This window comes from Mesocricetus auratus, unplaced genomic scaffold, assembly GCF_017639785.1.
Source record: "Mesocricetus auratus isolate SY011 unplaced genomic scaffold, BCM_Maur_2.0 Super-Scaffold_100004, whole genome shotgun sequence".
In the NCBI taxonomy this organism is placed as follows: Eukaryota; Metazoa; Chordata; class Mammalia; order Rodentia; family Cricetidae; genus Mesocricetus; species Mesocricetus auratus.
Genome location: NW_024429189.1, coordinates 115,906,212 through 115,932,345, shown reverse-complemented (window position 1 = coordinate 115,932,345; position 26,134 = coordinate 115,906,212). Strand labels below are relative to the sequence as shown.

At 43.3% G+C, this 26,134-nt stretch overlaps 1 protein-coding gene across 2 annotated transcripts; it reads left to right on the top strand.

The window, feature by feature from the left end:
- Positions 1-591: 591 nt before the first annotated feature.
- Positions 592-24,880, top strand: LOC101833754 (adipocyte plasma membrane associated protein). 2 transcript variants are annotated; one of them, XM_005072551.4, is made up of 9 exons: positions 592-770; positions 8,007-8,123; positions 12,819-12,934; positions 17,323-17,415; positions 18,680-18,796; positions 20,440-20,614; positions 21,097-21,231; positions 21,887-22,079; positions 23,847-24,880. In XM_005072551.4, the coding sequence occupies exons 1-9, from the start codon at positions 679-681 to the stop codon at positions 24,054-24,056; spliced, it is 1,248 nt and encodes a 415-aa protein (XP_005072608.1). In that variant the 5' UTR covers positions 592-678; the 3' UTR covers positions 24,057-24,880. The 2 variants fall into 2 exon arrangements, with proteins under 2 accessions (XP_005072608.1, XP_040602396.1); XM_040746462.1 differs by lacking the exon at positions 592-770 and adding an exon at positions 853-1,118.
- Positions 24,881-26,134: the final 1,254 nt, after the last annotated feature.

Sequence of the window (26,134 nt, the reverse complement as noted above, 5' to 3'; positions counted from 1 at the left end):
CTCCCATTAGCTCTTTATCTGTGGTCTGCTCACCTCAACTCCTGGAGTATGTTTGGCTGGCTGTAATACTGTGGACGCACCACCTGCTGCTTGCTTCGTGATTCCTGAAGTTTTGTTATTAGAGGTCTTTTCTACGTGGTCCTGTCTTAAAGATAACTCCCTTTAGAAATTTTTTATCAAATGTCTGTTGTGTAACCACTTGAAGATCTAGTAGTCAACATCTGACCTTAACCAAAAGGAAACATTTGAATCTTTCCGGAAATCGTTTCAGAAAAGAGTGATTTTCAGGTGGGGATTGTTGCACTCCAAGGGGATGAACGCGTAATTTTTCACACAGTTGGTTAAGAATCAGTGGCATCCTCTCTTTTCACGCGTGTTACTGCAGACATCAAGGCCAGCTCACAGACGTGAGGGAGACCCCGGCTACGGCCTCAACATCCAGATTTGGGATGAAGGAGGACCGACCCCTTCACCACTCCCCAGAGCGCGGTTCGCCAAGGCTAGGGGTAGTGTCACACTGCTGTGCCAATCTCCCGAAAGGGGCGGGGCAGGCATGCACCTCAGTCGCTAGGCGCTACGTCATTTCCGCGCGCCGGGTTGGGGGGCGGTTCTGGAACCCGCGCTGCTCAGTTCCCGCCGAGGCGGTGGAGCCAGTGGAGTCAGTGGTGTGGCCGCAAGATGAGCGAGGCAGATGGGCTGCGGCAGCGCCGGCCCCTGCGGCCGCAGGTCGTCACGGACGATGGCCAGGCCCCGGAGGTCAAGGAGGGCAGGTAGGCCGAACCTGGACCGGGACCATCCTCTCCGTGGACGAGAACCCTCGTCATTAACCCCACCTTGACCTAAAGGACGCATCTGCGGGGCGAGGCCTCGCGCGCACCTGGGCTGTCCGCGCTCGCATTGCTGCGGGCCTCCCTGTCCCTCCTCGCACCCCAGGAGCTGCAGTCATCGCCTTTTGGCATCTTCCCGACTTGACCTTGCTGGATCCTGTTACTCCTGGGACAGCCGCCTGGCCATTGCTCAACCTGACACTTTTCGCGTTCCCGTTTTCACTTTTCTTGAAGGGGAGTCAGAAAAGATGCAGGGTCTCTATCCTGCGAAGATCCTCGTCTGTACCTACTGTAGGTGCAGTCTGTAGTCCTCATCTCGGAATAGAGAACCGGCGTGACATTGTTAGCAGCTTTTCTGATAGGGATGGTAGTAAATCTCCCCTTTTTGGCCCCAGTCTTACAGTATTTAAGAGTGTTCTTATTAGCTAAAAGCTGAAGCATCCCAATATAAGACATTTAAAATTCACTTTTCAGTTTTCTGATGTGTTTTATATTTTGAATTTCTAGATCAGCCTCCAAGTTGTGGAATTAACTTATGTGCTAGAAATATTGGAAGTATTTAGTAGGTCACCAGCAGTGTGATGAGGAGTGTGGTACATACTTTTTGCTTCTGGTGGTGAGCTTTATTGACTGTGATAATAAGATGAACACAAAACATGCTTTGGCTTTGGAAAGGAGTTTGTGAAACCGCAGAAAGTGCTAGTATGGGTCTTGACTAGGGAGACGAGCGATTTTAGGTTGCCTCGAGGTCCCTTTTCCTAGGACTCCTCTTGCTAAATGTGGGTAGATTTGAACAGATTGCTCACCCTGCTTGTTGTGGATATTGCGAAGTAATTACTAACGGCTGGCGAGTCTTTAGGATGGACAGGCGAGAAGTGGCCAAGTCTACTGGTAGACACCAGGAGAACTAGGAAAAAGGATGGAGCAGCAGAGCCCTACTCAGGGCAGTGCTTTGAAGCCTGGGCACCCTGTACTGGGGGCCCTTGGTAGATGGGCCCAACATTTAGAACAGCCGCTGTGACACTTCTGATCCCCGGGCAAAGGCACATTTTTAATTACCTTTTAAAAAAATTTTAATTCTGCTTTTGGTTCTCTGTGGGGATTACTTCCTTAATGACTACAAATTAGTTCCAAAATTGTCTCTTTCCACCTGATCTTTTCCAGTGTCTTACATTTGTGCTCACACGGTTTTGATTTTGCTGTTTGTAAATGTTTCTTACTGTCTTCTATCTTTCTTTAGTGATCTGTAATGGTTGCTTCTAAAGTGAGTTCTTGTCACCCACCTTTCTCTCCACACTTACTATAATAACATTCCTATTTGTCTTTTTCATCAGCACTTTTATTCATTTATTTTTTGCAGTAATTTCTAGTAGTTTGTCCATTTATCTTCTTGATTACCATAAGGGTCTAGGGTTGAATGCGAACAGGAAAGTTTTGTGAAGTAAAGAAATCTGAAAGTTGTGAGCTCAGAGATAGGACACTTACCTAGTACACCTTCCTAAGGTCCTGTGTTTGATCTTCAGTGCAGGAAATAAAGAAAGCAAGGAATCTGAAGAAAGTAGAAGCAAACAAAAAGTTAGAGTATACTTGCTAAAACTTGCAAGCCTAACACAAAATTGTGAATGCCTAAAGACATTGAGATTTCTTTCCTTTTTTTTTATTACAGGGTTGAGTGTGAATTTTGTAGATGACAATGGGGGATTGCAATGTTAGAGTGTTAGACACACCTCAGAATGGAGTGGTGGATTATTGGGTTTTCAGAACAGAAGGAAAACAGGTTTTAATAGTGGAAGGGCTCTTTGAAGTACTTTGGAAAGTTTCCCGACTTGCAGAAAAAGCAGCATTCACTGTTTGACTGGAGAGGTTATGGAGGTGGCTGTGAGTTAGGTGGTTTGAATGAAGTTACAGACTGAAAAAATGAGATGAAAGTAAATGAAGGGTGGAACTGGCAGCTGGACCGTGATTGGGAAGCGTCTTTCAGAACCATGCTTTGAAAGTAAGCTCTGGCATTAGAGCTTCTGGATGTCTGAATGAACTGCAAGGCGGAATTTAACTGTTCAATCCTTTTATTCAGTGTGGGACACAGATGAGTGGGGCATTTAGCATGTCATTGCCGTTTAGAGTTACTGTTGGACATTGGTTTGCCAAAAGCTTTAGGAACTTTATTGAAAGAGTAATCCTTACACTATGAACTATCTTTTGAAACACCCTTCTGTCCAGGAAGAGAAGGTTTTAGCTTTTAATGCTTGTAACTATTTAGAAGTGAAGGATACATTGAGGATTTGACAACAGTGTTTCAGTAAGCTTTGGAAGGTTTTCGGAGTAAAAGTATCAGTCAGGTCTAATTCCCATTTTCCAGTTTAAGGCAAAGAAGAGAACTGGTATTACAGTGTTTTCATCTCAGCACTGCCTGTGTCTTCAAATGGGTCTGTTAACTTACTTTTCTTTAATTACTCAATTAAGACATTAATTTCTTTTTTCAGAATAAAAAATAATTCTAGGAGGCCGGAATGTGAAAAGTGAGCAAATTTGTGGTTTCATCACTTTGAAAGATGAAACTTATTGCTGTTTGGCTCTTGTGCTGCTTCCTTGGCACCCAAGGTTGCTTGTACCTCATGGGTTTGGAGACTATAGATTTTTTTCTACAGAGTTCACGGTTCATTCTTGGTGTCTTTTAATCTGATTCAAGGCCATGTGTCCTGGTGTGCAAATACAGGGAGAGTTGGAGAGTACCTTTCAAATTTGACTGGTGAAATGGCAGAGGATTTCGTAAGTTGTCAAAACAGGTTGCATCACTGTGACTATACCCTTTCCCATAGAGACTGCAGGCGATTCAGGATGCCCATGTCCTCAAGGGAGCAAGCATTGCTCTAGGCTCTTCTTAAGAGATTTGGACAAACAAGTAGGTTGTTCAGGCTGCACCTGGAAAATAAATTGCTAGCTGTCCTGATTATTTGAGTTTAGACAGGGAGTGTGTGGTGTTCTGTAAGTGAAAACAGAGGTTAAGGTGTAGTTCTTTCTTTAAGCTAAACTTATGTAGGTGCACAGTGTGAGGAAGGCCAACATAGAGAAAACATGGAGGGCTTGAAGTAGACTGGGAATTCCCAGGGTCAGTGTGAGGAGGGCGGGTCAAAAAGTTGATTTCAGGCTGAAATAAGTGTGTGCAGAATAAGAGTACAAGAGCAGTTTGTCCCATTTATGTGACAAGCCCTGTCATCTCACATGCTTAGTAGCTAAGCCTAGTTAGTGCCTACTTTATTTTCACCATCATGGGAGATTCCACTGGACAGTGTGCACAGAGATTTCATAAAACTTGACCAGCACAATTACTAGCTGGATAATGAAGTCCAGGAGGAAACTGGGTAAGATTAATGGTGTCCAGCTGTTCATCAGAAACAACTGATAGAAAACTGGGTTTCCAGGCCCACTCTGGATCCATAGACCAGAATCTCCAGGTGTTGTTTAAAGCTGTGAATATGCCAGGTGTACTCTGGAGGTAGAGGCAGGTAAATTTCTGTGCATGTGAGGCTAGCCTGGTCTATCTGGTGTGTTCCAGGACAGCCAGAGCTGTATAATAGAGAAACCCTGTCTCAACAAACAACAAAATAAAAACCCAGACCCAAACCAAACAAAACCAAACCAACAAAACTGTGAACATTGTCTTGATGGAGGAGGTTCAGTTGGGAGTACCCAACAGGGGGCTTCTAAATTCTTTTCCAGCTTTGATCCTATTAACTGTAAGATACTACTAGTAGTACTAGATTCCAACAAGTCTTGTCAAGGGGCCAGTGGTGTCACTCAGTGCTAAGAGTGTTGGCCTGACATGTAAGAGGCCCTGAATTCCATCGTCAGGACCACAGAAAGAAAATAATAGAAGGTGCTTGCCCAGATCCCGACAAGATGGGAGATGTGGGACACCCATTGCATGTCATCTCTGGACGATTGCCTTTCCAGCTATAAACATTTGTGTTGAGTCCTGGCTGAACTTACTTTGGACACAATTGAACCTTTTACCATCATGTGAAGGGGCAGTGACCCAAGTGGAATATCACATACTCTGAATAAGATCACTAAGTTTTGAAATATAAGGGCTGGAAATGACCTTAATGGGACAGTGCATACTTAGCATGTGCATGGCTCTGGGTACCATTTCTATCACCCTTCTTCCCATGTAAGGAGCAGTGCGGTAAAGGAGAGTTTGCTAAGTCTGACACAAATTAGGAGAATTTGTTTTGTTAGGCAATGAAAAAAAAGAAAGCTGTACTTTGGTTGAATTGTCTTGCTTACTTTGGTTAATGATAACCGACAACCACAGGTCTGGGATTATAGTGTTCCTCTGCTGGTTCAGATGAAGTAGAGGATTGTATTATTGTCCTGTAAAGGACAAGAATATCCTGGTTGGGGCCAGAGGGTGGTGGTGCACACCTTTAATCCCAGGTGGATGCCGGCGGATCTCTGTGAGTTCCAGGCCAGCCTGGTCTACAGAATGAGTTCCAGGACAGGCTCCAAAGCCACATAGAGAAACTCTGTCTCAAGAAACAAAACAAAACAAAACAACATCAAAACTCCCAACCCCCCCCAAAACCAAAACAACAATAAAAAGAATATCCTGGTTGGAATGAATAATGTTCCTTGGGTACTTTGAATATGTTTGTCTCTCTTGTTTTTAAACAACCATTTTTCTATCATTGGTACTTGTAAGTAACCCTGCTTTTTTGAATAGATACATACCTCTCTATTTCTATTGTGGTAAAAAGCTTTAGGCCACTTCAAGAAAATCACTGTTGTACAGTGTCACCAACTTCTAGTTTCTTTTCCTTTAGTGGGAACAAACCACAGAATTTACTTAAATATCTTCAATTTAGTGTTATTTGTTTTGTAAAGTGATGGAGTTTTGCAATAATTTGCCACTATATAAATTTAGATCTCTTTTTTTTTTTGGTAGAGATGTAATTCATGTAACATACAAGTTACCATTTTAATGTGTGAAGCTCAGTGGATTTACAGTTTTTGCAGTGTTGGTCAGTTACTTTCATCATCTCATTAAGACACCTTTTAGCCAATAAGTAATCATAGTTACACTATGTGAAAGAAACCATTTCCCTATTCACATACGATGTCCATAGGGATGAGTAGAGAAATGTATTTGGTGTTCTCTCTCTCTCTCTCTCTCTCCCTCCCTCCCTCTCCCTCTCTCCCCCCCCCCTCTCCCTCTCTCCCTCTCTCCCCCTCTCTCCGTCTCTCCCTCTCTCCCTCTCTCTTTCTCTCTCTCTCTCTCTCTTTCTCTGGGAGGTGGCTTATACTAGTGAAAGCCAATACTGATATTGTATATCATGAATATATAAATGAACCTGAAAGACCATATGCCAAGTAATAGAAGTTCTCCCTTTTCCCTGGTGGGCAGCACAAAGGCTCCATGGGGCCTGGTGTTACCATGAAAGAGGTAACTGAAAGTCCCTGAATGAGTGGCCACAGGCTCTCTGACCAAACAGAAAGATCATTCTCTGAGAACTGGTTTTACATACAAACTGCTTCCACAGTTCAGCACCTGTAACTCTGGGCTGGTGATGGAGTTGGCTCTGTGACCAAGATCTACGGAGAACTTAAGAGAAATAGCATCAGGCCAGCCACATCAGAAGGGACTTCACGAGTGTGGCCTGTCTAGTCCTCCAAGCCCTGCAGGGGCTAATAATGGTGGAAAAGGACTAACACGGTGGCTGCAAGCTGACACCCCAGAACCAAGAGATTGTTGGATAAGTGGCAGCTGCTAACAAGAAATAGTAGAATGAAGGATTTTGGGTTAAAGTTGCCCCAATTGCAGGTCATGGAGGGAGACTAGTTGCTAAAAGTCACATGTATGGTTGCATTAAAGAAACATAGCACCATGTGCTTTTACAGTTTTTTTGAAACCCTGAGGGCTCTGGGTCCAGACATCTTCCACTCTCTGCTAATTGCTAATGGTGAGAGCAAGCCTCGAGTCCTTTGTGCTCTGCTGATGTTCTTCAGTTTTGGCAGTGGGCATTGCCTGTCAGGACCAAAACCTGTCCCCAACCCCTTCTTCAAATCTGTTCTGTTAGATATGACTTCTCATTTTTTTCTTTACGTCTACAAAATTTTACAGATAGAAACTTTCTTATAAGGTCATGATTTTAGTTTTTAAAAATTTGTGTGTGTGTGTGTGTGTGTGTGTGTAAATGCATCCATGCCACAGTGTGCATGTAGGTCTCTCTCTGTTTTTGCCATGCGGGTTCTGGGGATTGAACTCAACATTATCAGCCTTGGCAGCAAGAACCTTTATCCATTATATTGCCACCCCTCTTAAGTTAATCTTGATGTCAAGTGTTTAGTAAAATTTCAATGTGATTTTTATAAGCAGATAGTGATTCTGTGAGGTTTATGTAGCAAGAGGCTAAAGATTGTCACTTTTAATAAACCAGATAAATATAATAATGTGTGTGAGGAGTTCTAGTTATTCCTGTCATTTGTCTGAAAGCTACCCAAATTCCAAAGGTACCTCTTAGACTGGTAAAGCTTTTTGGAATTTTAACTGCAGAATATGTGAATTTCTGAGGAACATCACCAAAATTCCACCAAAGGAAGAGCAAGAATTTCTTTTGAGTCCTAAAAATGGGGAGGTGTAAAATATTTGAGAAATTAGGGCCTCAGAGAGTTGGCAGGACTCCTTTATGAAAATCTAAATTAGGCCCCCCCCGGATGTGAATATGTCCATCACATCATTGCAAGTTTTTTTCTCCTATCTTTTGAGTCAGAATCTTGGAATTTAGTCCTGGCTGGGCTTGAACTTACAATCCTCCTTCGTCAGACTTATAAGTGCTGGGGTTAGGGTTTGTGAGTTGTGCCTGGCTCTCCCATTACATTTTGTATTCATCAGTATTTTGAGTTTTTCCTTTGAAATTCTGTTAGAAGAAAGAATATCTGGAGTATAACTGACCAGAGTATTTCACACAGCTGCAAGATTTTACACAAAGAAATAGTCATGTCTGCCAAGATTGACAAACTGCTCAAGCTTAACCATGAATCACAAAGCCAGTGACGTTGCAATGGGGAGATCTGGTGAGCAGAGAAACTGGCGAGAGGCTGTGCTTCAGGGTAGCCTCCAGAGCAGACAGGTTTGTCACTGTGTGTGTGCTGATTTCCACTGTGCTTTATTTCTGGCAGCTCCTTCAGTGGCAGAGTTTTCCGAATGACATTCTTGATGCTGGCTGTTTCCCTTGTCATTCCCCTGCTTGGAGCCATGATGCTGTTGGAGTCCCCCATAGATCCTCAGATTCTCAGGTAAGTGCACAGCAGTCTTGGGAAGGGTGCCCCCACCAAGTGAGGGTGTGCGATAGAATCAGTGTAATTTGGAACTTGGTTACGAATAAGAGAGCTCTATTTCTTTAGCATTTGAGTTTCATGTTGAATTAGATCTAACTCAGTACGTGTGAAATTTTCCCTTCTATTGTGACAGAAAGCAGCTATAAAAATCAGAATAAAAGAAGCTTAAGCATTAGAAATAACTGACCTTAGTTTAAAATTTGAAGTAGAAGAAGCACACTCAGTGACTTAAATCACCTTATGTAACTTTTGTAAATAATTAACTTTTAAGATCTGTAATTAATTATAATCTGTTTTTGCCAAGTTATAATTCACCAGTGGAGGTCTGTGAGGAATTAGTCTATTGTAACTTGAAAACCTCTTAATATCTAGTCATGTTTGTAATCACAACAGGACAGAGTCAGACTTTTATTGGTGTTTGTTGATATTGATCTTGGGCTGGTTGGAGAAGGGTTGTGTGGTTTGGCCTGGAAAGTAAGGGAAGGAGGTTGAGATTTTTGTGAAGAAGCTGGACTCTTTCAACTCCTTAGTCTCTAATTTTGTAATCGTTTTGTATCTCCCACCTTTAGAAATCAAAAGAAATCCTAGCTCTTCTAGTTGGTTGAGAAAGTTTGACAAATTCACATAAGGAACTCACACAGATTCTGCAATGGTGAAACTCCAAGTTATGATACTGTAGTGTGAAGTTTTACTCTTTTTACTCTTTGGCCTTTTGAGGGACCCACCGCCCAGCTCCCAAATAAATTGCACATGGAAGCTTATCCTTAGCTCTGAATGCCCAGCCGTAGCTTGGCTTGTTTCTTGCCAGCTTTTCTTAAATTATCCCATCTATCTTTGGCCTCAGGGTTTATCTTTCTCTATTCCTGCATACCTTTTCTTCTTACTCTATGTCTGGCTATGTAACTGGGTGGCTGGCCCCTGAAGTCCTTCTTCCTCTTTCGTTCCCAGATCCCTGTTCTCCTAGATTTCTCATATTTATCCTTTCTGCCTGCCAGCCCTGCCTATTTCTCCTGTCTCGCTATTGGCTGTTGAGCTTTTTATTAGATCACCAGGTGTTTTAGACAGGCACAATAACACAACTTCACAGAGTTAAATAAATACAACATAAACAAAAGTCACACACCTTAAAATAGTATTAACCCAACATCATGCCAAAAGCCTTTGAAGATCCCTGGTTCCCCTTGGAGACACTAGTGGGAGTGCACCCATCTGAAGTTTATTTCAGATGAGTTAGAACTTACGTCATGTAAAGCTTTAAGGATTTCACACAAGAACTTTGTCTGACTATGGAGCAAAGATAACATATACAACTGAAAAATGTGCTGCTGTTTTATGTGTAAAAATTCAGATTTTATATTAGATTCAATTAACTAAGAACATGTTCAGCAGCTAAGTAGGTGTCCAGCAGATTTCAGAGATGAGGGAGGACACAGTTCTGATCCTAAATGGAGATGTGGGCAAGAGTCACCTTGTTTGTTTTTAGAATTACTAAACTTTAGTAACTAAACAGTCTGGGAGATATGGATAGAGTACTTGCCTAGCAAGTGCAAAGACCCTCAGTTTGATCCCCAACACTGTAAAAACCAAAACCCAAATAATCACTGACTACAAATAAATCTGTATAGTGCTGTAGGTATGGGATTAGCTTGCATCTTACTGTCCAGAAGGAATGCTGGCCTAGTCAGCTTGAGGGGTTGGTTCTAATTATTCATATGTCAGTGGGTTCTCTTTCACACTTCCTGAGCCTCAGGCCTGAGGATATCTGGTAGTCTTCTTAGAGGCTCCTCCTCCCCTTTTTCTCTTCCTCCTCCTCCTCTTCTTCCTTCTTCTCCTCCCTTCCCCCTCCTCCTCATTTTTTTTTTTTTTTGAGGCAGGGTCTCTCTGTAACAACCCTAGCTGTCCTGGAACTAGAACTAGCTCTGTAGACAAGACTGACCTCAAACTCACAAAGATCTGCCTACCTCTGCCTCCTGAGTGCTGGGACTAAATACATGCGCCACCACCGCCCGGCCATAGGCTCTTTGTTTTTCAGAGGCCCTTCTTAACATGTAGAAAACTGTCTCAGTCTATTCCCAGAAGAACTGACTTAGGCCTCTTTGAATAAGACAGGGAAATGAACAGTGTGCATAGCTGGTAATCAGAAGTAGGTTAGATCCAGCCTTGCCAAGGGGAACAGCACACAGCAGGTGAAGACATGAGTTTCCCTTTGATCTCAGGGAAGGCCAGTTTGTGTGTGGAAAAATGGTGATGAAACTTAGCTGAAACGGGGTGTGTGGCCATGGCAAATGGAAAAACAGCTCAGTGGGGATTTGAAGCTGTGCAAAGTGAGCACTGGCTGCTGTAGGGGAGCCCGATAAGTCAAGAAGTGGTAAGATGCAGCTAAGTATATTTTTATAATGCCCAGAAATGCCCATGTCCTTCCGTGGAAAACAGACCTTTTGTTCCTCTCTGAGTACAATTGCAGCTGCTTTCCCAGGCTTTGTGAGATGTAATTACGGAGGAAAGAGCTACTAAGGTGGCATGCCACAGCACTGTGTCCTGGATGTGGACATTGGTGTGAGACACACTCAGCACACACTCAGAGCCAACGAAGGGGTTTAGTAAGCTTGATCTCAGAGGAAAGAGCAAACCTGACCCTGGCTGAAAAACTAGAACAGCAATGACAAAAGATAAAAAAAACTGCACATAAACAGTACAGCCACAGACTTAGCAAGGGTAAACTCGTGTCACTGGCTTTAACGTTAATGGGCGCTTGTGGCCTGGAGGTGAGGCCCTAGGACATTGTCTGATTTGGACTTCCTGGTGACTGTCCTTCTACTACAAACTATTGCCATGGGGACCTTGCTTGCCTGCACTTTGCCCTTTTGCATCCAAGTCTGCCTGTTCCTGTCCATGTTCCCCAACTCTTTGAGGCAAGGTCTCCCTTTGTAGCCCAGGTTGGCCTCAAGCTTATGGCAGTCTTCCAGCTGTAGCCCTCTGAGTGCTGGGACGATAGGCACGAGCTACTGTGCCTGACTTTCAACTTTCTTGTTATTTCTCAACTAAGATTGTCCTCAGGCTGCCTGTGGGCAGGGATAAGCACACAAATGCTTCTTGAGAACTTCCTGAGTGGAAGGACTTAAGCCAAGGTGGGGAGGGTTGAGCGTCTCTATTCTTGGCTTTATGCTCAAGCATGGTTTGTTTTGCAAGCTCAGCTTGGTGATTGGGACCTATCAGGGTGAGGACTGAACTCCTTGGCCAAAGCAGGCAGACTATTTCCTGCCTCCTCCTTTGGAACTGAAACTTCCTAGTTAAGCTGAAAGGGTTTGCCTTTGTGGCTAGTAGAAAGCCGTGGTTGAGAGCCGAGCAGAGGGAGGAAAGACAGTTTAATCTGGGTGTGGTCCTGACTCAGGAGTGGCAACAGAGAGTAAAGTACATTGTTGTGAACTGAGAGTAGGCAGAATAGAGAGCGTTTTATTCCCGCATTCTCAGCCACCCTTAGTCCCCTTGCCTCTCCTCCACTGGTGAGTAGGCCAGGAAACAGCCTCTCTGATGACGGGGTTTCATGGAGGATGGAAGTACTCCTCTTCCTCCGCCTTAGTGTGCATTGGGAATTCCCTTCCTACCAGGTTCTTGAGATGTAGCAGGAGGAAGCAGGAAGGAATCCCTGGTCCACATAACATCCCTCTGGTGGGACTAGAGAGTCAAACACACCAGAAAAGCAAATCCAAAAGTACACGAGACAGAGTAGAGCAAGTATGGGGCTGGGGCCAGGCCCAGGGAGGTGACAGATTTTCAATTGGGTTCCAAGAGTAGGCTTCACCGAGGAAAAAAGAGGTGTTTCTGAGAGAGTTAGGGTTAAGGAACAAGATGCCTGGTGCTCAAGACCTAACAACAGGGGGGGGGGCGGTTATGGGGAACAGAGGAAACAGCACGGTAACGGGTGACAGGGCCAGACCGGGCAGCATAAGAAGTCACTCCAAGGACTCTGGTTCTGAGTGAGATGGTGCAATTGTAAGGATCAACAGACAAATGCTGTGATTGAGAATATACTGTAGGGACGAGGGATCAGAGGGGAGAAGATACTGGCCAGGGCAGAGTGACAGCAGAGGATCTGGGAGGAAGGTCCAGTCATGTCTCTTTAAAAGTGGCCTTAGCAGTAGCTGGGAGCTATGGCACTTTTGCTTGTGGATGGGAATGGATTTGGAGGAAAGTTGCTGGAGTTACTCTGGGAGGGGAAGATAGTCTCGGACTCAGCAGAATGTACCTGTGGGAGGTCATGAGCACTGGATGTTGTTCCATGACTGGCAGCCTCCCTTCCCTTACACATGAAGCAAGAAAGTGGTCAGCTGTGAAAGGTGGACAGAGCTCTCCCCGTGCCAGACAGACAGTACTAGCTACAGGGCTGTCTGTATCAGAAGGTGTGAGGAGGCCTAAGTAACTGTCCTGAGGCCCTGCGGTATGGGGACATGCAATATTTGTATTTTCATAATTATTTCCGCTGATATCCTTTAAATTTCCACCTTAACCTTTATTTTTCTGGCATTCAAGAGTATTTTAGTAATGTATTCTGTGTGTCAGAACAGGGAGAGAGACATGCCACCAGTCCTCAGGAAATGTTTTCCTTCATGGATATTTTTATACACAAATCCTTGCAATTGTATTGTGTTACAGCTTCAAAGAACCCCCTTTCATGTTTGGCGTTCTGCAACCAAATACAAAGTTGCGACAAGCAGAAAGGCTATTTGAAAACCAGCTTAGTGGGCCAGAGTCCCTGGTAAATATCGGGGGTAAGTAAACAGGGATCTGTGGAATGCACTTGGCTGATTTCCAGGCTGCTATTGCTCAGGGTGGATGGGTTCTGTGGGAGCAGCTGCAGTGGCACACAGGTTGCAGGAAGGGGAGCCCTGGGCTTGTTTCTCAGCTGTAAACATCTCAAGGGAGCATCTTCTTGATGCCTGGTTTGCATGACATTTTTTATGTTTTATTTGTTTGTTTTGTTTTTCAAGACATGGTGTCTCTAAGTAGCCCTGACTGTCCTGGAACTCATTCTGTAGACAAGGCTGGTCTCTAACTCAGAGATCTGTCTGCTTCTGCCTCCTGAGTGCTAGGATTAAAGGTGTATATCATGCTGGGTTATGTGGGGTGAGTTTGAGTGGATTTCCACAGAACACTTTCTTGTGCTCAGTATTGTGAGGAGGCAAAAGGCACACACAGACACTGACGTTGAGTCTATTTATTTAGCTAGGAAGATGTTACTTGATAGCACCCTGGTTCTTTGCTCACTGTCTTAGTTTTGCATAGGTTTTACTTTGAAGCGAAGAGGAGTGGTTCTCAGTGTTTCCACTGATCCCATGCATCTCAGGATGGGATTCCTGAAAACAAGAATTGGGCCTGATAATGAATTTGACTCTAGCAACTAGACAGTAGGGTTTGGTTTTTGTTTTTTGTCTTTTAGGATGAAATTAAGCGTAGTATTGAAAGGACACAGTTAATGAGATGAGCAAACTTGTACTGGTGTGAGGATTTCTGAGTACCAGCTTTGAAATGCTGCAGCCCTGCATCTATTACATTACCTGGGCAGTGTTTATAGACATTATGCACTGTGCATCTTTGTGTAGTTTCTCAGCTGGCCAGGGCCATTGCTGCATGTGTTTAATAAACTAGTCTTGCCTCTACTTTTTCCATAGAGGCCCAAAGGCTGCCAGTCTCTGCAGTTGTTACTTTGTTATATTGCTGGTAAGCATTTTGTTTTCATTATTTCAATAGAGTAAATACATCATGGTAGAGCTTAGTTTCTCTTAAAAGGCCTTGGCATTTGTTAGTAAGTTTCATCAGTTCTAGTGACAAGCCAGACACTGTGGGTTCTACTGGAACTTGGTGTTGCTTGGTGCTCTTTGCTGCCTAAGTGAGTGCACCTGTTCTACCTTCTCCCTTTCTTCATATTGAGGAGCTGTGTGTACTGGGTGCCATTTCTGGTGTGGACCCAAGGGAGCCTCTCTGCTTCTATTCTCGTTGATGTGAGCTAGGAGTTAGCACCCAGACGCCTGCTGCTGCAGCTTTGTTTAGAGGGTAACCTTAGGGAGACTGGCAGGTGCTGACTGCCTCAGGATAGGTGCTAGAGGAGAGCAACAACCAATTAGCATACTTTGTTTTTAAGTGATCCATTTAAAAAATGTTTTTCAGCAATTGTTATTTCACTAACATCAACCTTTGTAGCAGGAATAGTGCAGAGATTCTTTCTAGACAGCGAATTTGAATTGTTTGCAAATAGGAATCCAAGATGAACCTTGGGAGTTATTTAACCTCAAAGTTTATATTTTAAATACACTTTCTCACCCCCTACATAGCCTCCTGCTAGACATAGAGTTGAGCATTCTTGCAGGCTTACTTACTATTGAGCCAGGCACATTCTGTTCTTGCAGCACTTATATCTTGTCTCATTCTCTCATAAGGGCAGACTTAGATGAGGCATTCTTTCCCATCCCACCATTCCATTCTTCTTCCACCAGTGTAAGCTCCTGGGTATGGAGAAGGTGGAGCTATCCATCCCACATTTGGCACTGAAGTTTTTCCTCTTGGAGCATTCCAGATCCTACCATTGATTCTATATGCTTGGCCTCTAGAGAACTTAATCTTAACAGTTGGTATTATGTGTATCCCCGAGGCTTTCCCCCTTTTCTGCATATATATTGCCTTAATCTCCTTCCCAGAACTGTGAGACATGGTTAATGTTCCAGGTGTTGTTTCCTTATATGCACCCAGTATTTCCTGTCAGTACCATTCTATGTAAGAGTCCCTTTCCCCACAAGGTGGTGTTATCTACCTTTTCCTTAGAACAATTGTAAGTCAGAAAAGTTTCCAGGATTAGGGATTGCAGTTAGTAATTCCAGATAAGAAATTTGAGAAGCATTAGCTCCCTGCTAAATCTTAGGGGAAAACAATCGAGAAAGAACAGAATTTCCAAGGAAAATTACAGCTGTCTAATGTGCGACTGACAAAGTGAAACTAAAAGCACCAAAGGAATCAACCACATACTGAAAGAGAAGACAGCCCGCAGTCGTGCAGATCTAGCGGTGTCCTGTGCTGCCCCAGGTCCACTGCAGAGTGAGAAGCCATCACCACGGGTCTTGCCTCAGGGAAACCCATTAGACAGGCACTCATAAAGTGATCAAGACTAGGCTGCATGGCTCCCGACATTTATAAACCTGCTTTGTTTACTCTCTGTCACAGATATTCAAAATGGTTTCAGTTTTATATATTTACTTGTTATTATTAGTAACTGCAAACACACACACACACACACACACACACACACACACACACACAGGTCATTTTTTCATCTCCCTCATCCTTTCTCCTGATTTCACTCCCTCCGAATGCCTTGTTTTCCCAATGAGTTGTCTATTCTCACATCTTTTGTTTGTATTTTTATTATTTATTTTTAAAATGGGCCACTGAGCTTAACTAGGATTGCTTGTAAAAAGAGTTTGGGTAGGGGGTTATTTACTAGAGAGAGCATAGGCAGCATAACAGAGGTTGTATCCCTGAAGAAAACCACTCCCCTCCCTCAGCAGCCACTAATTGCAGTTATCTCCTCATGAGTCCCTCCCTAGTCCATGATGAAATGTTGACAGGCCCGGTCTTGTACTGGAACCGTATCTTCTGAGTTCATGAATGTAGCCATGGCACATGCAGAAGAAAGCACCTCACAACATTCTTCCCTATCTTGTGGCTTTTATGTTCTTTCTGTCCCCCTCTTCTGGGGTGTTTCCTGAGGGTGATATGGATGTCTTTTGAGTAATCACATATCCTCAGCAATTTGACTAAGAGTCTGTATTAGCCATCACCCACTGCAGAGAGAAACTCTGGCCAAGGCTGAGGGCAGCACTAATTTATGTGTATAAACACATATATTTAGAAGGCAGTTTGATACCATTTCTATTTAGCAAAATGACAGTAGGTTCCCCTCTGGGACCTATGAATAGCTCCCCAGTCTTGGGCTTTTGACCAGAGCAAACTACTTTTTTTATTTTAAAAATTTTTATTAATTTATTTTTTTTACATTCCAATCCCAGTTCCCCCTCCCTCCTCTCTTCCCGCTCCCCCCACTCCTCCCTCCCATTTGCAGAGCAAACTATTTTAAGATCTGCTTTAGGCTTACAGTAATAGAACAAAAAGTAGAGATTTTATTAGAATGGGTATTAGTTAGGCTCACACAGGCTTAGCTGTTCTACTGTTGCCATTTCCCACCACAGTTGGTTAGTATTCCAATTGTCTGTTTTAATTATGGTTTACTCTAGGCATTGTGAACTCTGGATTTGGACACTTTTATAATGCTATCATAAAAGATATTTCACTCTCATAAAATACACCTTTGTTCTCCTTTCCTCTTTAACTCTAATCTACTAGTGACTTTTAAATTTCTGCATTGTTTGCCCTTTCCAGATGTAGCATTAGAATCATATAGTCTTTTCAGGTGGCCTCTTGCAACTGTGTTTGTGAGATACTGGTCTGTAGTTTCTCTTAATGTCTTCATTAGGGCAATACAGAAGTTGTAATTCATAGAATGAATTAAGAGGTGTTTTTCCAGCTTCAGCCTTCTAAAGCAAACTTTAGAGATTTGACTGTAATTTCTTAAGGAAGAATTTACCAGTGAGCCAGCTGATTGGGGGCTGGTGCTTTCTGTCTTTCAAGATTGTTAATTATTTATTCAGTTTCTTTAAAACACATAGGTCTATTCATATTGCCTATGTGCAGACTTTAGACAGATTTGGACAGTTATATCCTTTGAGGGAGCCCCCATAGTTTTGTTATTTAAAAATTTTTTTTGCTTTGATTTTTCAAGACAGGGTTTCTCTGTGTAGCCCTGGATGGGCTGTCTTGGAATTCACTCTGCTCACTCTGTAGATCAGGTTGGCCTTGGACTCACGGAGATAGATCATCCTGCCACTGCCTCCAAAGTGCTGGGATTGCTTCACCACTGCCTTGCTTGTTACTTTAAATTTTAAGGATTTAAATATTTCCCACATACATAATTTCTCCATCTTCAGAATTGCTGTTTCCTTTCTGGCTGTTAAAATGCAACCAAACTGCTTGCCTTGTAAAAGAAACAGTGTGGTCATAGCTCTTTGGCCAATCCTTTAATGATCTTTTCCCTTTTTGTTTTCTTAAACAGATGTGATGTTTACTGGCACAGCAGATGGCAGAGTTGTAAAACTTGAAAATGGGGAAATAGAGACCATCGCCCGGTTTGGTTCAGGCCCTTGCAGTAAGTTGGTAACACATCACTCAGAAAGTTGTCCCTTTCCCCTAGATGTCACTTTCACTGTTGGAGAACTGCTGATCATTTGGCAGACTGGACACACTGTGGTGTCACCTCCATTTTTTTATTACTAGGTGATCATTTGGCCTTGGAGTGCCCAGTAGAGCCCGTGGTAGTCTCTCTGATGTCCTAGCTTTCAGGTTGGGCATTGGCCATGTCCCTGATGAGTATTTCCTGGTGCTATATCCCCTCATCTTCCCATTCAGTCTCTGCTTGCCCTGTGGGCACTTCAGCTGTTAATTGCTGCGGGTGCGGGTGCTGCTTTATATCAGGCAGGGGCCTTGTGACTGGGGCTTACATGTGATTCTTTAGTAGCTCCTCAGGGATTTCAGTTGTGTTACTCAGGTCTGAGAAGCCTTGCATCATTTAGACTTTGGAAGCACTGTTTAAAAATTGGTCCACAGGATTCTTACCATTTTTTAAATTAATTAACTTACTATAAATTTTATTTATTTTGTGGTATTCTGGGTAGAATTCAGGACCTCCTGATTACCAGGCAAGTGTCTACCACTACGATTCACAGCCCAGTTACCATTTTTGATAGCTGGGACGTTTTATAAAAATTGTACATTTTTGTTTCAAAATAAAAGCAGCATAAACATAAATAAAATAAAAATAAATAAAATAAAAATAAATAATAATAAAAATAAAAATAAATAATAATAAATAATAATAAATAAATAAATAATAATAAATAAATAAATAATAAATAAATAAATAATAATAAATAATAATAAAAATAAAAAATAAATAAATCAAAATAAAAATCACTTAGGGTCTTCTGAAAAGTACTGTCCAACATTTGAATGAGTCCCTTTTCAGGAAGCTTTGCATCCATGGACACCCACGCTCATACTCTGTATTTGCTTCTCAGTCCCTTTCCAGTCCACATATAACACCTGCACTCAGCACCTGCATTGAGCACTGGACAGGGAGCACCCCTTGTGGTGCAGTAACCCTTGCAGTAAGCACCTTATAGCTCACTCATTCTGTAAGTACATGCGGTGGTAGCACCTATTAGTAAGCACCCATGAGGAGCTTCTTGCATTGAGTCTCTGAGGAGGGGCAGGTCTGTTTCTAACGCTGTGGTTTTTTTGCTCTGTACAGCATGGTGTCTGTGTAGGGAGGTATGGAAGAGATACTTGGACACTGAAGAGGGCACAGGTAGAATCTTGGAGTGGCCACCAATTCCTGTTGTTTATCTTCCTAGAAACCCGAGATGATGAACCTACCTGTGGGAGACCTCTGGGCATCCGGGCAGGGCCCAATGGGACTCTTTTTGTGGTTGATGCATACAAGGGATTATTTGAAGTAAATCCTCAGAAACGTATGTGACAACTTGTTTCTTTGATATTTTCAGCTCTTTCAAACAGTATACATGTAAAGCATACTTAATAAGATTGTTAAATGTAGTCTACAGGCAACTACAGTGTTTTCTTATTAAATAACAGCACAAGTATTGCCTACAGATGCTTGTGTTGACCACCAGAGAGCTCCCTTTCTGAGCCTGCCTTGGTCCCTGCCCTGCTCTGCATCTGTGTTTTAGCCACTGGCTCTCAGAAGGGTTGTGTTGTAAACATTTACTCCTCATCCTCCTGTCTGAGAATCTTTTTTTTCCCCCTTAGACAGTTCCTTCTTTCTCTCCCATGACTGGAAATATTACCAGAACTGGTATTATAATATGTGCTGTGTGCTGTCTCCATGGAGGACACAGCATATAGGATCTGTGCATGGGGCTTGACCATGGGTGCTGCAGCCTGGCCTCTGCTTTCTGGTGGTTATGACTGGGGAGGCTACATAGCCTCTTTGTTCCTGTTTTTCCATGTAGTAGGGAAGATTAATAGTGGACCTTACCTGTGGATTCTTGCACAGTGTTAAATAATAAGTGTATATAGGAAGCTTGACACCCCATATATGTCCTTTCTGTTACTGGAGTTTTGAGCTTGTGGCATAGAGGTGTTTCATTGTATTGCCCAAGTTGGCTTCCAATTACTGAGTTCAAACTCTCTTCCAGCCTCTGCCTCTCCTACCTAGGATGGTAATATGTTCCTCATTCCTGGCTAGTTTTTTTTTTTCATATTTTTTTATTTAACTTTTTACACATGTTACTCTCCGTTCCCTCTTCCTCTCCTCCTCCCCCACCCCCAATCCTCCCAACCCCTCATCCCCACTCCATCCCCCCTCTGCTCCCCAGGGAGGGCAAGGGCTTCCATGAAGGATTTTCAGAGTCTGTCACATCATCCCCGGAAGGGCCTAGGTTCTTCCCCATGTGTCCAGGCTGAGAGAGCATCCCTCCACGTGGTATGGGTTCCCAGAGTCCATCTGTATGCCAGCAAGAAATACTGCTCTACTCTCCAAGGTCCCACAGACTGCCAAGGTCTCCTCTCTGTCACCCAGGTTTGGTGGGAGGGCGTCTGGATCAGTCCCATGCTGGCCCCTCAGTTATCAGTCTGGGGTCCATGTGTTGCCCTTTGTTTAGGTCAGCTGCCTCTGTGGGTTTCGCCAGCCTGATCTTGATTCCTTTGGTCATCATTCCTCTTTGCAACTGGGTTCCAGGAGTTCAATTTGGTTCACAGCTGGGTGTCTGCCTCTGCAGACTATTGTTGCCACTTAATATAAAAGCAGATGAATGAAATCTTTGATTTTTTTTTTCCTCTCCAGCTAACATTAGTGCTAGATTTTTTTTGCATATTGCTCTTAATAGTTTTTTCTTTTTTAAGTTTGTTGATTTCAATGAAAAAAAAAAAAAACGTGTTCTTCAACTTTGTAATTCTGCCTTTGGTAAAGTTTAGTCTAAAAAAACCAAGATTTTTACCTTATGACTTTTAACTGTTCTCACTGGGGAATAGAAAAACTCATTTTAATTTTTTCTCTTGACATCAGTTGGATTGATTAACATTGTGAAATTATCAAGAAACAAGTTCCTAAAATGACAGCAAATCTTTCTTTTTTTCTTGTGTGTGACTTCAGGTGCAGTGAAACTGCTGCTGTCTTCTGAGACTCCCATTGAGGGCAAGAAAATGTCCTTTGTGAATGACCTCACTGTCACTCGGGATGGGAGGAAGATTTATTTCACAGATTCCAGCAGCAAGTGGCAGAGACGGGACTACCTGTTCCTGGTGATGGAGGGCACTGATGATGGGCGGCAAGTGTCCCTTTTAGGTCCTCCCTTCAACTGGTAGATTAGCCACGTGACAGGTAACAGACCTTGTTTCTGCTGGAAGCCTTAGCAAGGTCTTAGTACAGTATGTCAGTGTCTAGGAGCAAGACCTTAGTGGCTCTGGAGTCAGGTGATGGCCACTGTGATCTCCCTTCTTCAGAGCAAATAAAAAAGTCTATCTAAGGGGTTCTAGACAGAGTGGGTGAGGGCCCACAGCAGGCCTAGGTTTCAGGTCATGCTCTAAGAGCTGGTGTGCTGGCCCTCACTGCTGACCTGGTTCTTTGGTCTGTAAGGGGATACTGGATCTGGTAGGGACAGGGAGGGTCCTTACTAGCCAGCCTGGGACCATGTCCATACAGATTGCTTTTGTCACTCTACTGGGAGGCTGAGTCCCTTTCCCTTTCCCCAAGCCCACGGGAGATCTTGGGCTCTTCCCCTTTGTGACTGCTGTGTTGGGCCTTCCACAGCCTGTTGGAGTATGATACTGTGACAAAAGAAGTGAGAGTTTTGTTGGACCAGTTGTGGTTCCCTAATGGAGTTCAGCTATCTCCTGAGGAAGACTTTGTTCTGGTGGCAGAGACGACCATGGCCAGGATAAGAAGGTGTGTGTGTGTGTGTGTGTGTGTGTGGTGTGGTGTGAACAGAGCTGTCACTTTTTCTCCAGAGCTTGTCGTGGCCTGTGGTAGGATAGAAATGAGGTGAATGGATGTCTGAAATGCTTTGGGCCCCTTCTCTGTGTAATGATGAGAAAGTTCCTTCCTCATGTCTCAGCCTTTGTGAGGGTCACAGTCCAGAGTATGTCTTGACTTCATGCTGTCTGCATAGCCTGCAGACTGTTTCCCTGCCTCTGTGGACATCAAGATTTGTGCCAGCATCTCACTCTGCTTGCACATGTATAGCATGGTGTATACATATATTTGAACTAAGACCAGTTCCTGACATCAGAGGCTACCCCCTACCTGTTAATCCTGCTGCTGTCTGTCTACAGTGGCTGTTTCAGTCTGCTTCTTCCCTCCATACCTTGTAAGTCTCATGACTTTATTTGACTTCCTGGATCGTATGAACCCCTCTCTCCTCTCCAGGAGGAAATGTTTTAATTCTGAGGAAATGAATACCCCCATATTGCATTTTTCCCTGTTCTAGAATTGGCCATTTCTCTGGGGGAGTGCTTGGGCTTCTGGGTGCCAGGTGTTCATTCTTAAAATTTTTCCTAAATTTTTTTCTACTTTGCATTGCCTACTTGGGCATGTTTTTCAGAGTCTATGTGTCTGGCCTGATGAAAGGAGGGGCAGATATGTTTGTGGAGAACATGCCTGGATTTCCTGACAATATCCGGCCCAGCAGTTCTGGCGGGTACTGGGTTGCTGCTGCGACAATTCGTGCTAACCCTGGGTTTTCCATGTTGGATTTCTTATCTACGAAGCCTTTTATTAAGAGAATGATTTTTAAGGTAATTATGAAAACTGATTCTAAAAAGAAAGATGGCAGGCAGTCTAATGATCTGTTTCCATTGGCCTGAATACCTAACTCTCAAACATCATTTCTATTTAGAATATTTGGTACCTGTCACACGTGTGTGTGTTCATGCTTAGGTGTGTGCATGTGTGTGAAGGCTAGATGTTAGCCATAGGGGTCAGTCCTCTGAAACTGTCTACCTTATTTTATGAAACAGGGTCTCATCTGGGGTTCATCAGGTAGGTAAGACTGGCCAGTCTTTGAGCCTCAGGGATCTGCTTATTTCCATGTCCCCAGCATTGGGTGTGGACGGCCACTTCTGGCTTTGTACCTGGGTGCTTGAGTGGTAAGCACTTTGCTGACAAAGGCACTCCCCTAGTCCAATAAACAGAATAAAATCGAAGATGACACATTTGAGCCTCCATTTCCTCTCTTCTGTTTTTCTTGCTTCTGAGTATTTTTGTCACTTCACCTTCATGACTTCAGAGGCCACCCCCTACCTGTTAGTCCTGCTGCTGTCCACAGTGGCTATTTTAGCCTTCTTCTGCCCTCCTCCATACCTTGTGAGTCTCATGACTTTATTTGACTTCCTGGATCTTATGAACCCCTCTCTCCTCTCCAGGAGGGAATGTTTTAATTCTGAGGAAATAAATACCCCCATATCGCATTTTTCCCTGTTCTAGAATTGGCCATTTCTCTGGCGGAGTGCTTGGGCTTCTGGGTGCCAAGTGTTCATCCTTTTGGTCAGTACTATTCATAGGTTTCTCAGGGGCAAAGCTAGGAAATGCAAGTACATTCTTGCACCTACATTTATTTATCATACTCATTTAAATTTAAAAGCCATAGTTTATGCAGATTACGTGTAGTATAACTTAACCCTATGGGCTTTATTCTAGTTTTCTTAGTTCCACTTGTCTTTGTACCCTCCTTGTCTTACAATGAGATGTCTGTGTCCCCTTATCTTGCATATATTTCCTTTGTTTTTGAGACAGGGTTTTACCATATAACCGCCTAGATTTGACTAGAACTCATTTTCTACCAGCCTCTGCCTCTCAAGTGCTGGGGTTATAGGTGCTTGCCACAATACATAGATGTGTTCACTTTTTAATCAGTTCTTCCAAGTACATCCATGCTATAGCTATTGCTCCTGTTTGAGGAGACTCAGGCCTGGTTCTAAACTCTACACAGATTGTTCCTTTCCAGTGTCTTTCTCTAGTGCTAGAAATCATGTTCCCCCATGGGATTTCTCAGCTTAAACTTTTTATGAGCTCCACAAGGCTGCATCTGTTTGTAGCTGTGCCCACTTAAACTTCACAGCCCTTTTTTTTTCTTTTTTTGGTTTTTCGAGACAGGGTTTCTCTGTGGCTTTGGAGGCGGTCCTGGAACTATTGTAGACCAGGCTGGTCTCGAACTCACAGGGATCCGTCTGCCTCTGCCTCCCGAGTGCTGGGATTTTGTGAAAGGACTTTTAAAATACCCATCACTTGCTTCTTACACTCCTTGAGTGTTTTAAACCCAACTAGAGGACTTGGGGTTAAGCTGGGCAAAGATGCTTCTCAGCTTGACTTCAGTGTGGTGATTTCTTGGAATGTTACCTTACATTCCTCTGTGGTTAGCTAAGCCATTGCTGTCCCTGTACAGCCTTGACCTTAGTCTGATCTGCATGGGAGTGGGGGACATGATTTTTGCTCCTGTCCTATGGGACCTCCTATTCTTGTGTGGCCAGAAGGTCAGCTCTCCTCCCTGATAATTTCCTTTCCAGCTGTTCAGTCAGGAGACGGTGATGAAGTTTGTGCCACGGTATAGCCTGGTCCTAGAAGTCAGTGACAGTGGTGCCTTCCGGAGAAGCCTGCATGATCCTGATGGAGTCGTGGTCACCTATGTGAGTGAAGCACATGAACATGATGGACATCTGTACTTGGGTTCCTTCAGATCTCCCTTCATCTGCAGACTCAGCCTCCAGTCTATTTAGCCCGCTCAGCAGCTGTTCCCACTGTGCATGCCAGGAATCATCACACTCAGCCACCATAGCCCGGAGGGAGCCGTGGATGCACATAGCTTTATCCCTGTGCTCCTGTTAGTCCTTGGAAGTGTGGGAGTCGCTGCTGTAACCCGGAGAAGGTGTGCAAGAGGTGCCTGCTTTGGGGAAGACAGTTCACAGAAAGCCATCTCTCTTAAAAATTATGCTAAGTCTGTAGGACTTGAAAAATTTCATACACTTGTCAGAGGGCTCAGGGTTTGGTGATTAGAATAGGGGATTAGCTATGCAGGGACCTTTCTGTCACGAGTGGCTCTGTCTGCCACCTTCAGTGTCTTCATTCTAAAGTGGGGTCATACCTTTGGGGATGGCATGGAAGTGCCGGTGCACATGTGCCGAGGTTGCTGGCTGGGATCATGCAAGCTGAAACTTTGTTCTCAGGGGCCATGTGTGATGTGTGAGAATACGTGGACTCTTCCTCCACAGTGTCCTACCAACCTCTCCATGCTGTAGTCTGGCCTCTTTTCATGCCAGAGGGTTTTCAGGATTCCTATTTCAGTGGCTAAGAGGATTTCATTGGGTTTCTTTCTGTGACTACCTCCCCCACTGGAGTTGAGTGACCCAGCCAGTCTGTACCTGTACAGGGTGCTTCAGAAATGTCCTTTTTATGGCTTGACTCCTTACCTTAGACCCACAAATGTGAGTAGTGACCTGTTGATGTAATGTTTGTGCAATGTAATAAGCTCAGAGCTGCTTATTTCTTGGCAAGTATGTTTATACACTGGTCTTAATTTTGATAATAAATATTGTAAAATAAACCTTTCTTCTGGCTATTCCTTTTGATGAAGTAGCCTGGGAGTTTCTTCTCTATTTTAATTATTTTATTTTTCTGCTTTAATTGCTTAACAGTGTCAGTATGAAATTACCTTGGTAAGGGTATTGCTTTAGGGCCAGACAGCCATCTGATTTGCTTAGAAGTTAAGCTAGGTATCTCTCAGAGCACCCAGGGGCCTCAAGTGGCATCTCCCAGTTTTGATTCATCCCAGGTAAGTTGATTTTGGCCTTCTCTCCTGTTTGTGTCCTCTGCTGTTGGCACCTGTTTCTTTTCTTCTTGGGTGTGAGAATGCTGAAAAAATTGTTTGTTTCTGGAATTGTTTGAAATAATTTGACAGAAAAGTGGTTTGAATAGCTAATGATACAAGAACTGAAAAACAGTCAGTAGCTGTGGTAAATGAAAACCATTGGCTGGCCCCTTACCTCCCCACACTGCTCATGCTCAGTTGGAGAAGTGGCTGGAGTTTGAAGAATTGTCTTTCCTAATCTGTGTCACCTCCTTGGGACTGACTTTGTAGTAACAAAGCAACAGTAGATTTGTGGTAAGATGGGCGTCAGACCAGTGAATGCAACTTGAGTTTCATCAGCTAAGCAACTGTCAGTACTATTTATGGAACTTTTTAGGAAAGAAAATTGAACAGTCATGTAAATAATTTTAATAGCTATGATATGTCCCCTCCATCAAGCATACATAAATAGTTGGATAATAGGAATGAAACTCTAAGAACTCTGCATCACCTGGGCCTGTAAGTTGACTCTCAGTTTGTTTGAGAAGAGAGTTTTGCTTTTAGAGCTAAATTCTCCTTGGTGAACTTATATTTAATTTAATTAAAAAAATTTTTAAGCAAAAGATTCTTGACTGTTGCTTTCAGCTCCCAAGTGTCATTTCCTGTGTTTATCTGGTTATTTGGCATGGTGAGGTGCTAACGAGGGTTGTCTTAGAAGTTTTAAATATGTGGTATGCTTTTCTTATAAACATAAAGGGAATCTTCTCTAATGTGAGTTAGTAATATGCTCATAAGATTGATCAAGTAATAAATAATTGCCTCAATACTGTTTCAAAACTCTGTTAAGAGTCAGTTTTTGCCTGACATTGTAATGAAATGTCTTTTGAGATTTTTCTGGTCACCATATCCTTACAGAGTGGTTCTGTATGATTTTAAAAGGTTTTTTTGCATATATTGTCTTACTAATTTTTTTGAGACATGGTCTTGATACATTGTACAGGCTGGTCTCAG

What these genes read in the sequence shown, in the direction of transcription:
- LOC101833754 (XM_005072551.4), top strand. Translation starts at nt 679, where the DNA reads ATGAGCGAGGCAGATGGGCTGCGGCAGCGCCGGCCCCTGCGGCCGCAG. An exon ending in GTTTGGTTCAGGCCCTTGCA is followed by an intron (nt 17,416 to 18,679) that starts GTAAGTTGGTAA and finishes TTATCTTCCTAG; the next exon opens with AAACCCGAGATGATGAACCT. An exon ending in TTAAGAGAATGATTTTTAAG is followed by an intron (nt 22,080 to 23,846) that starts GTAATTATGAAA and finishes TTTCCTTTCCAG; the next exon opens with CTGTTCAGTCAGGAGACGGT.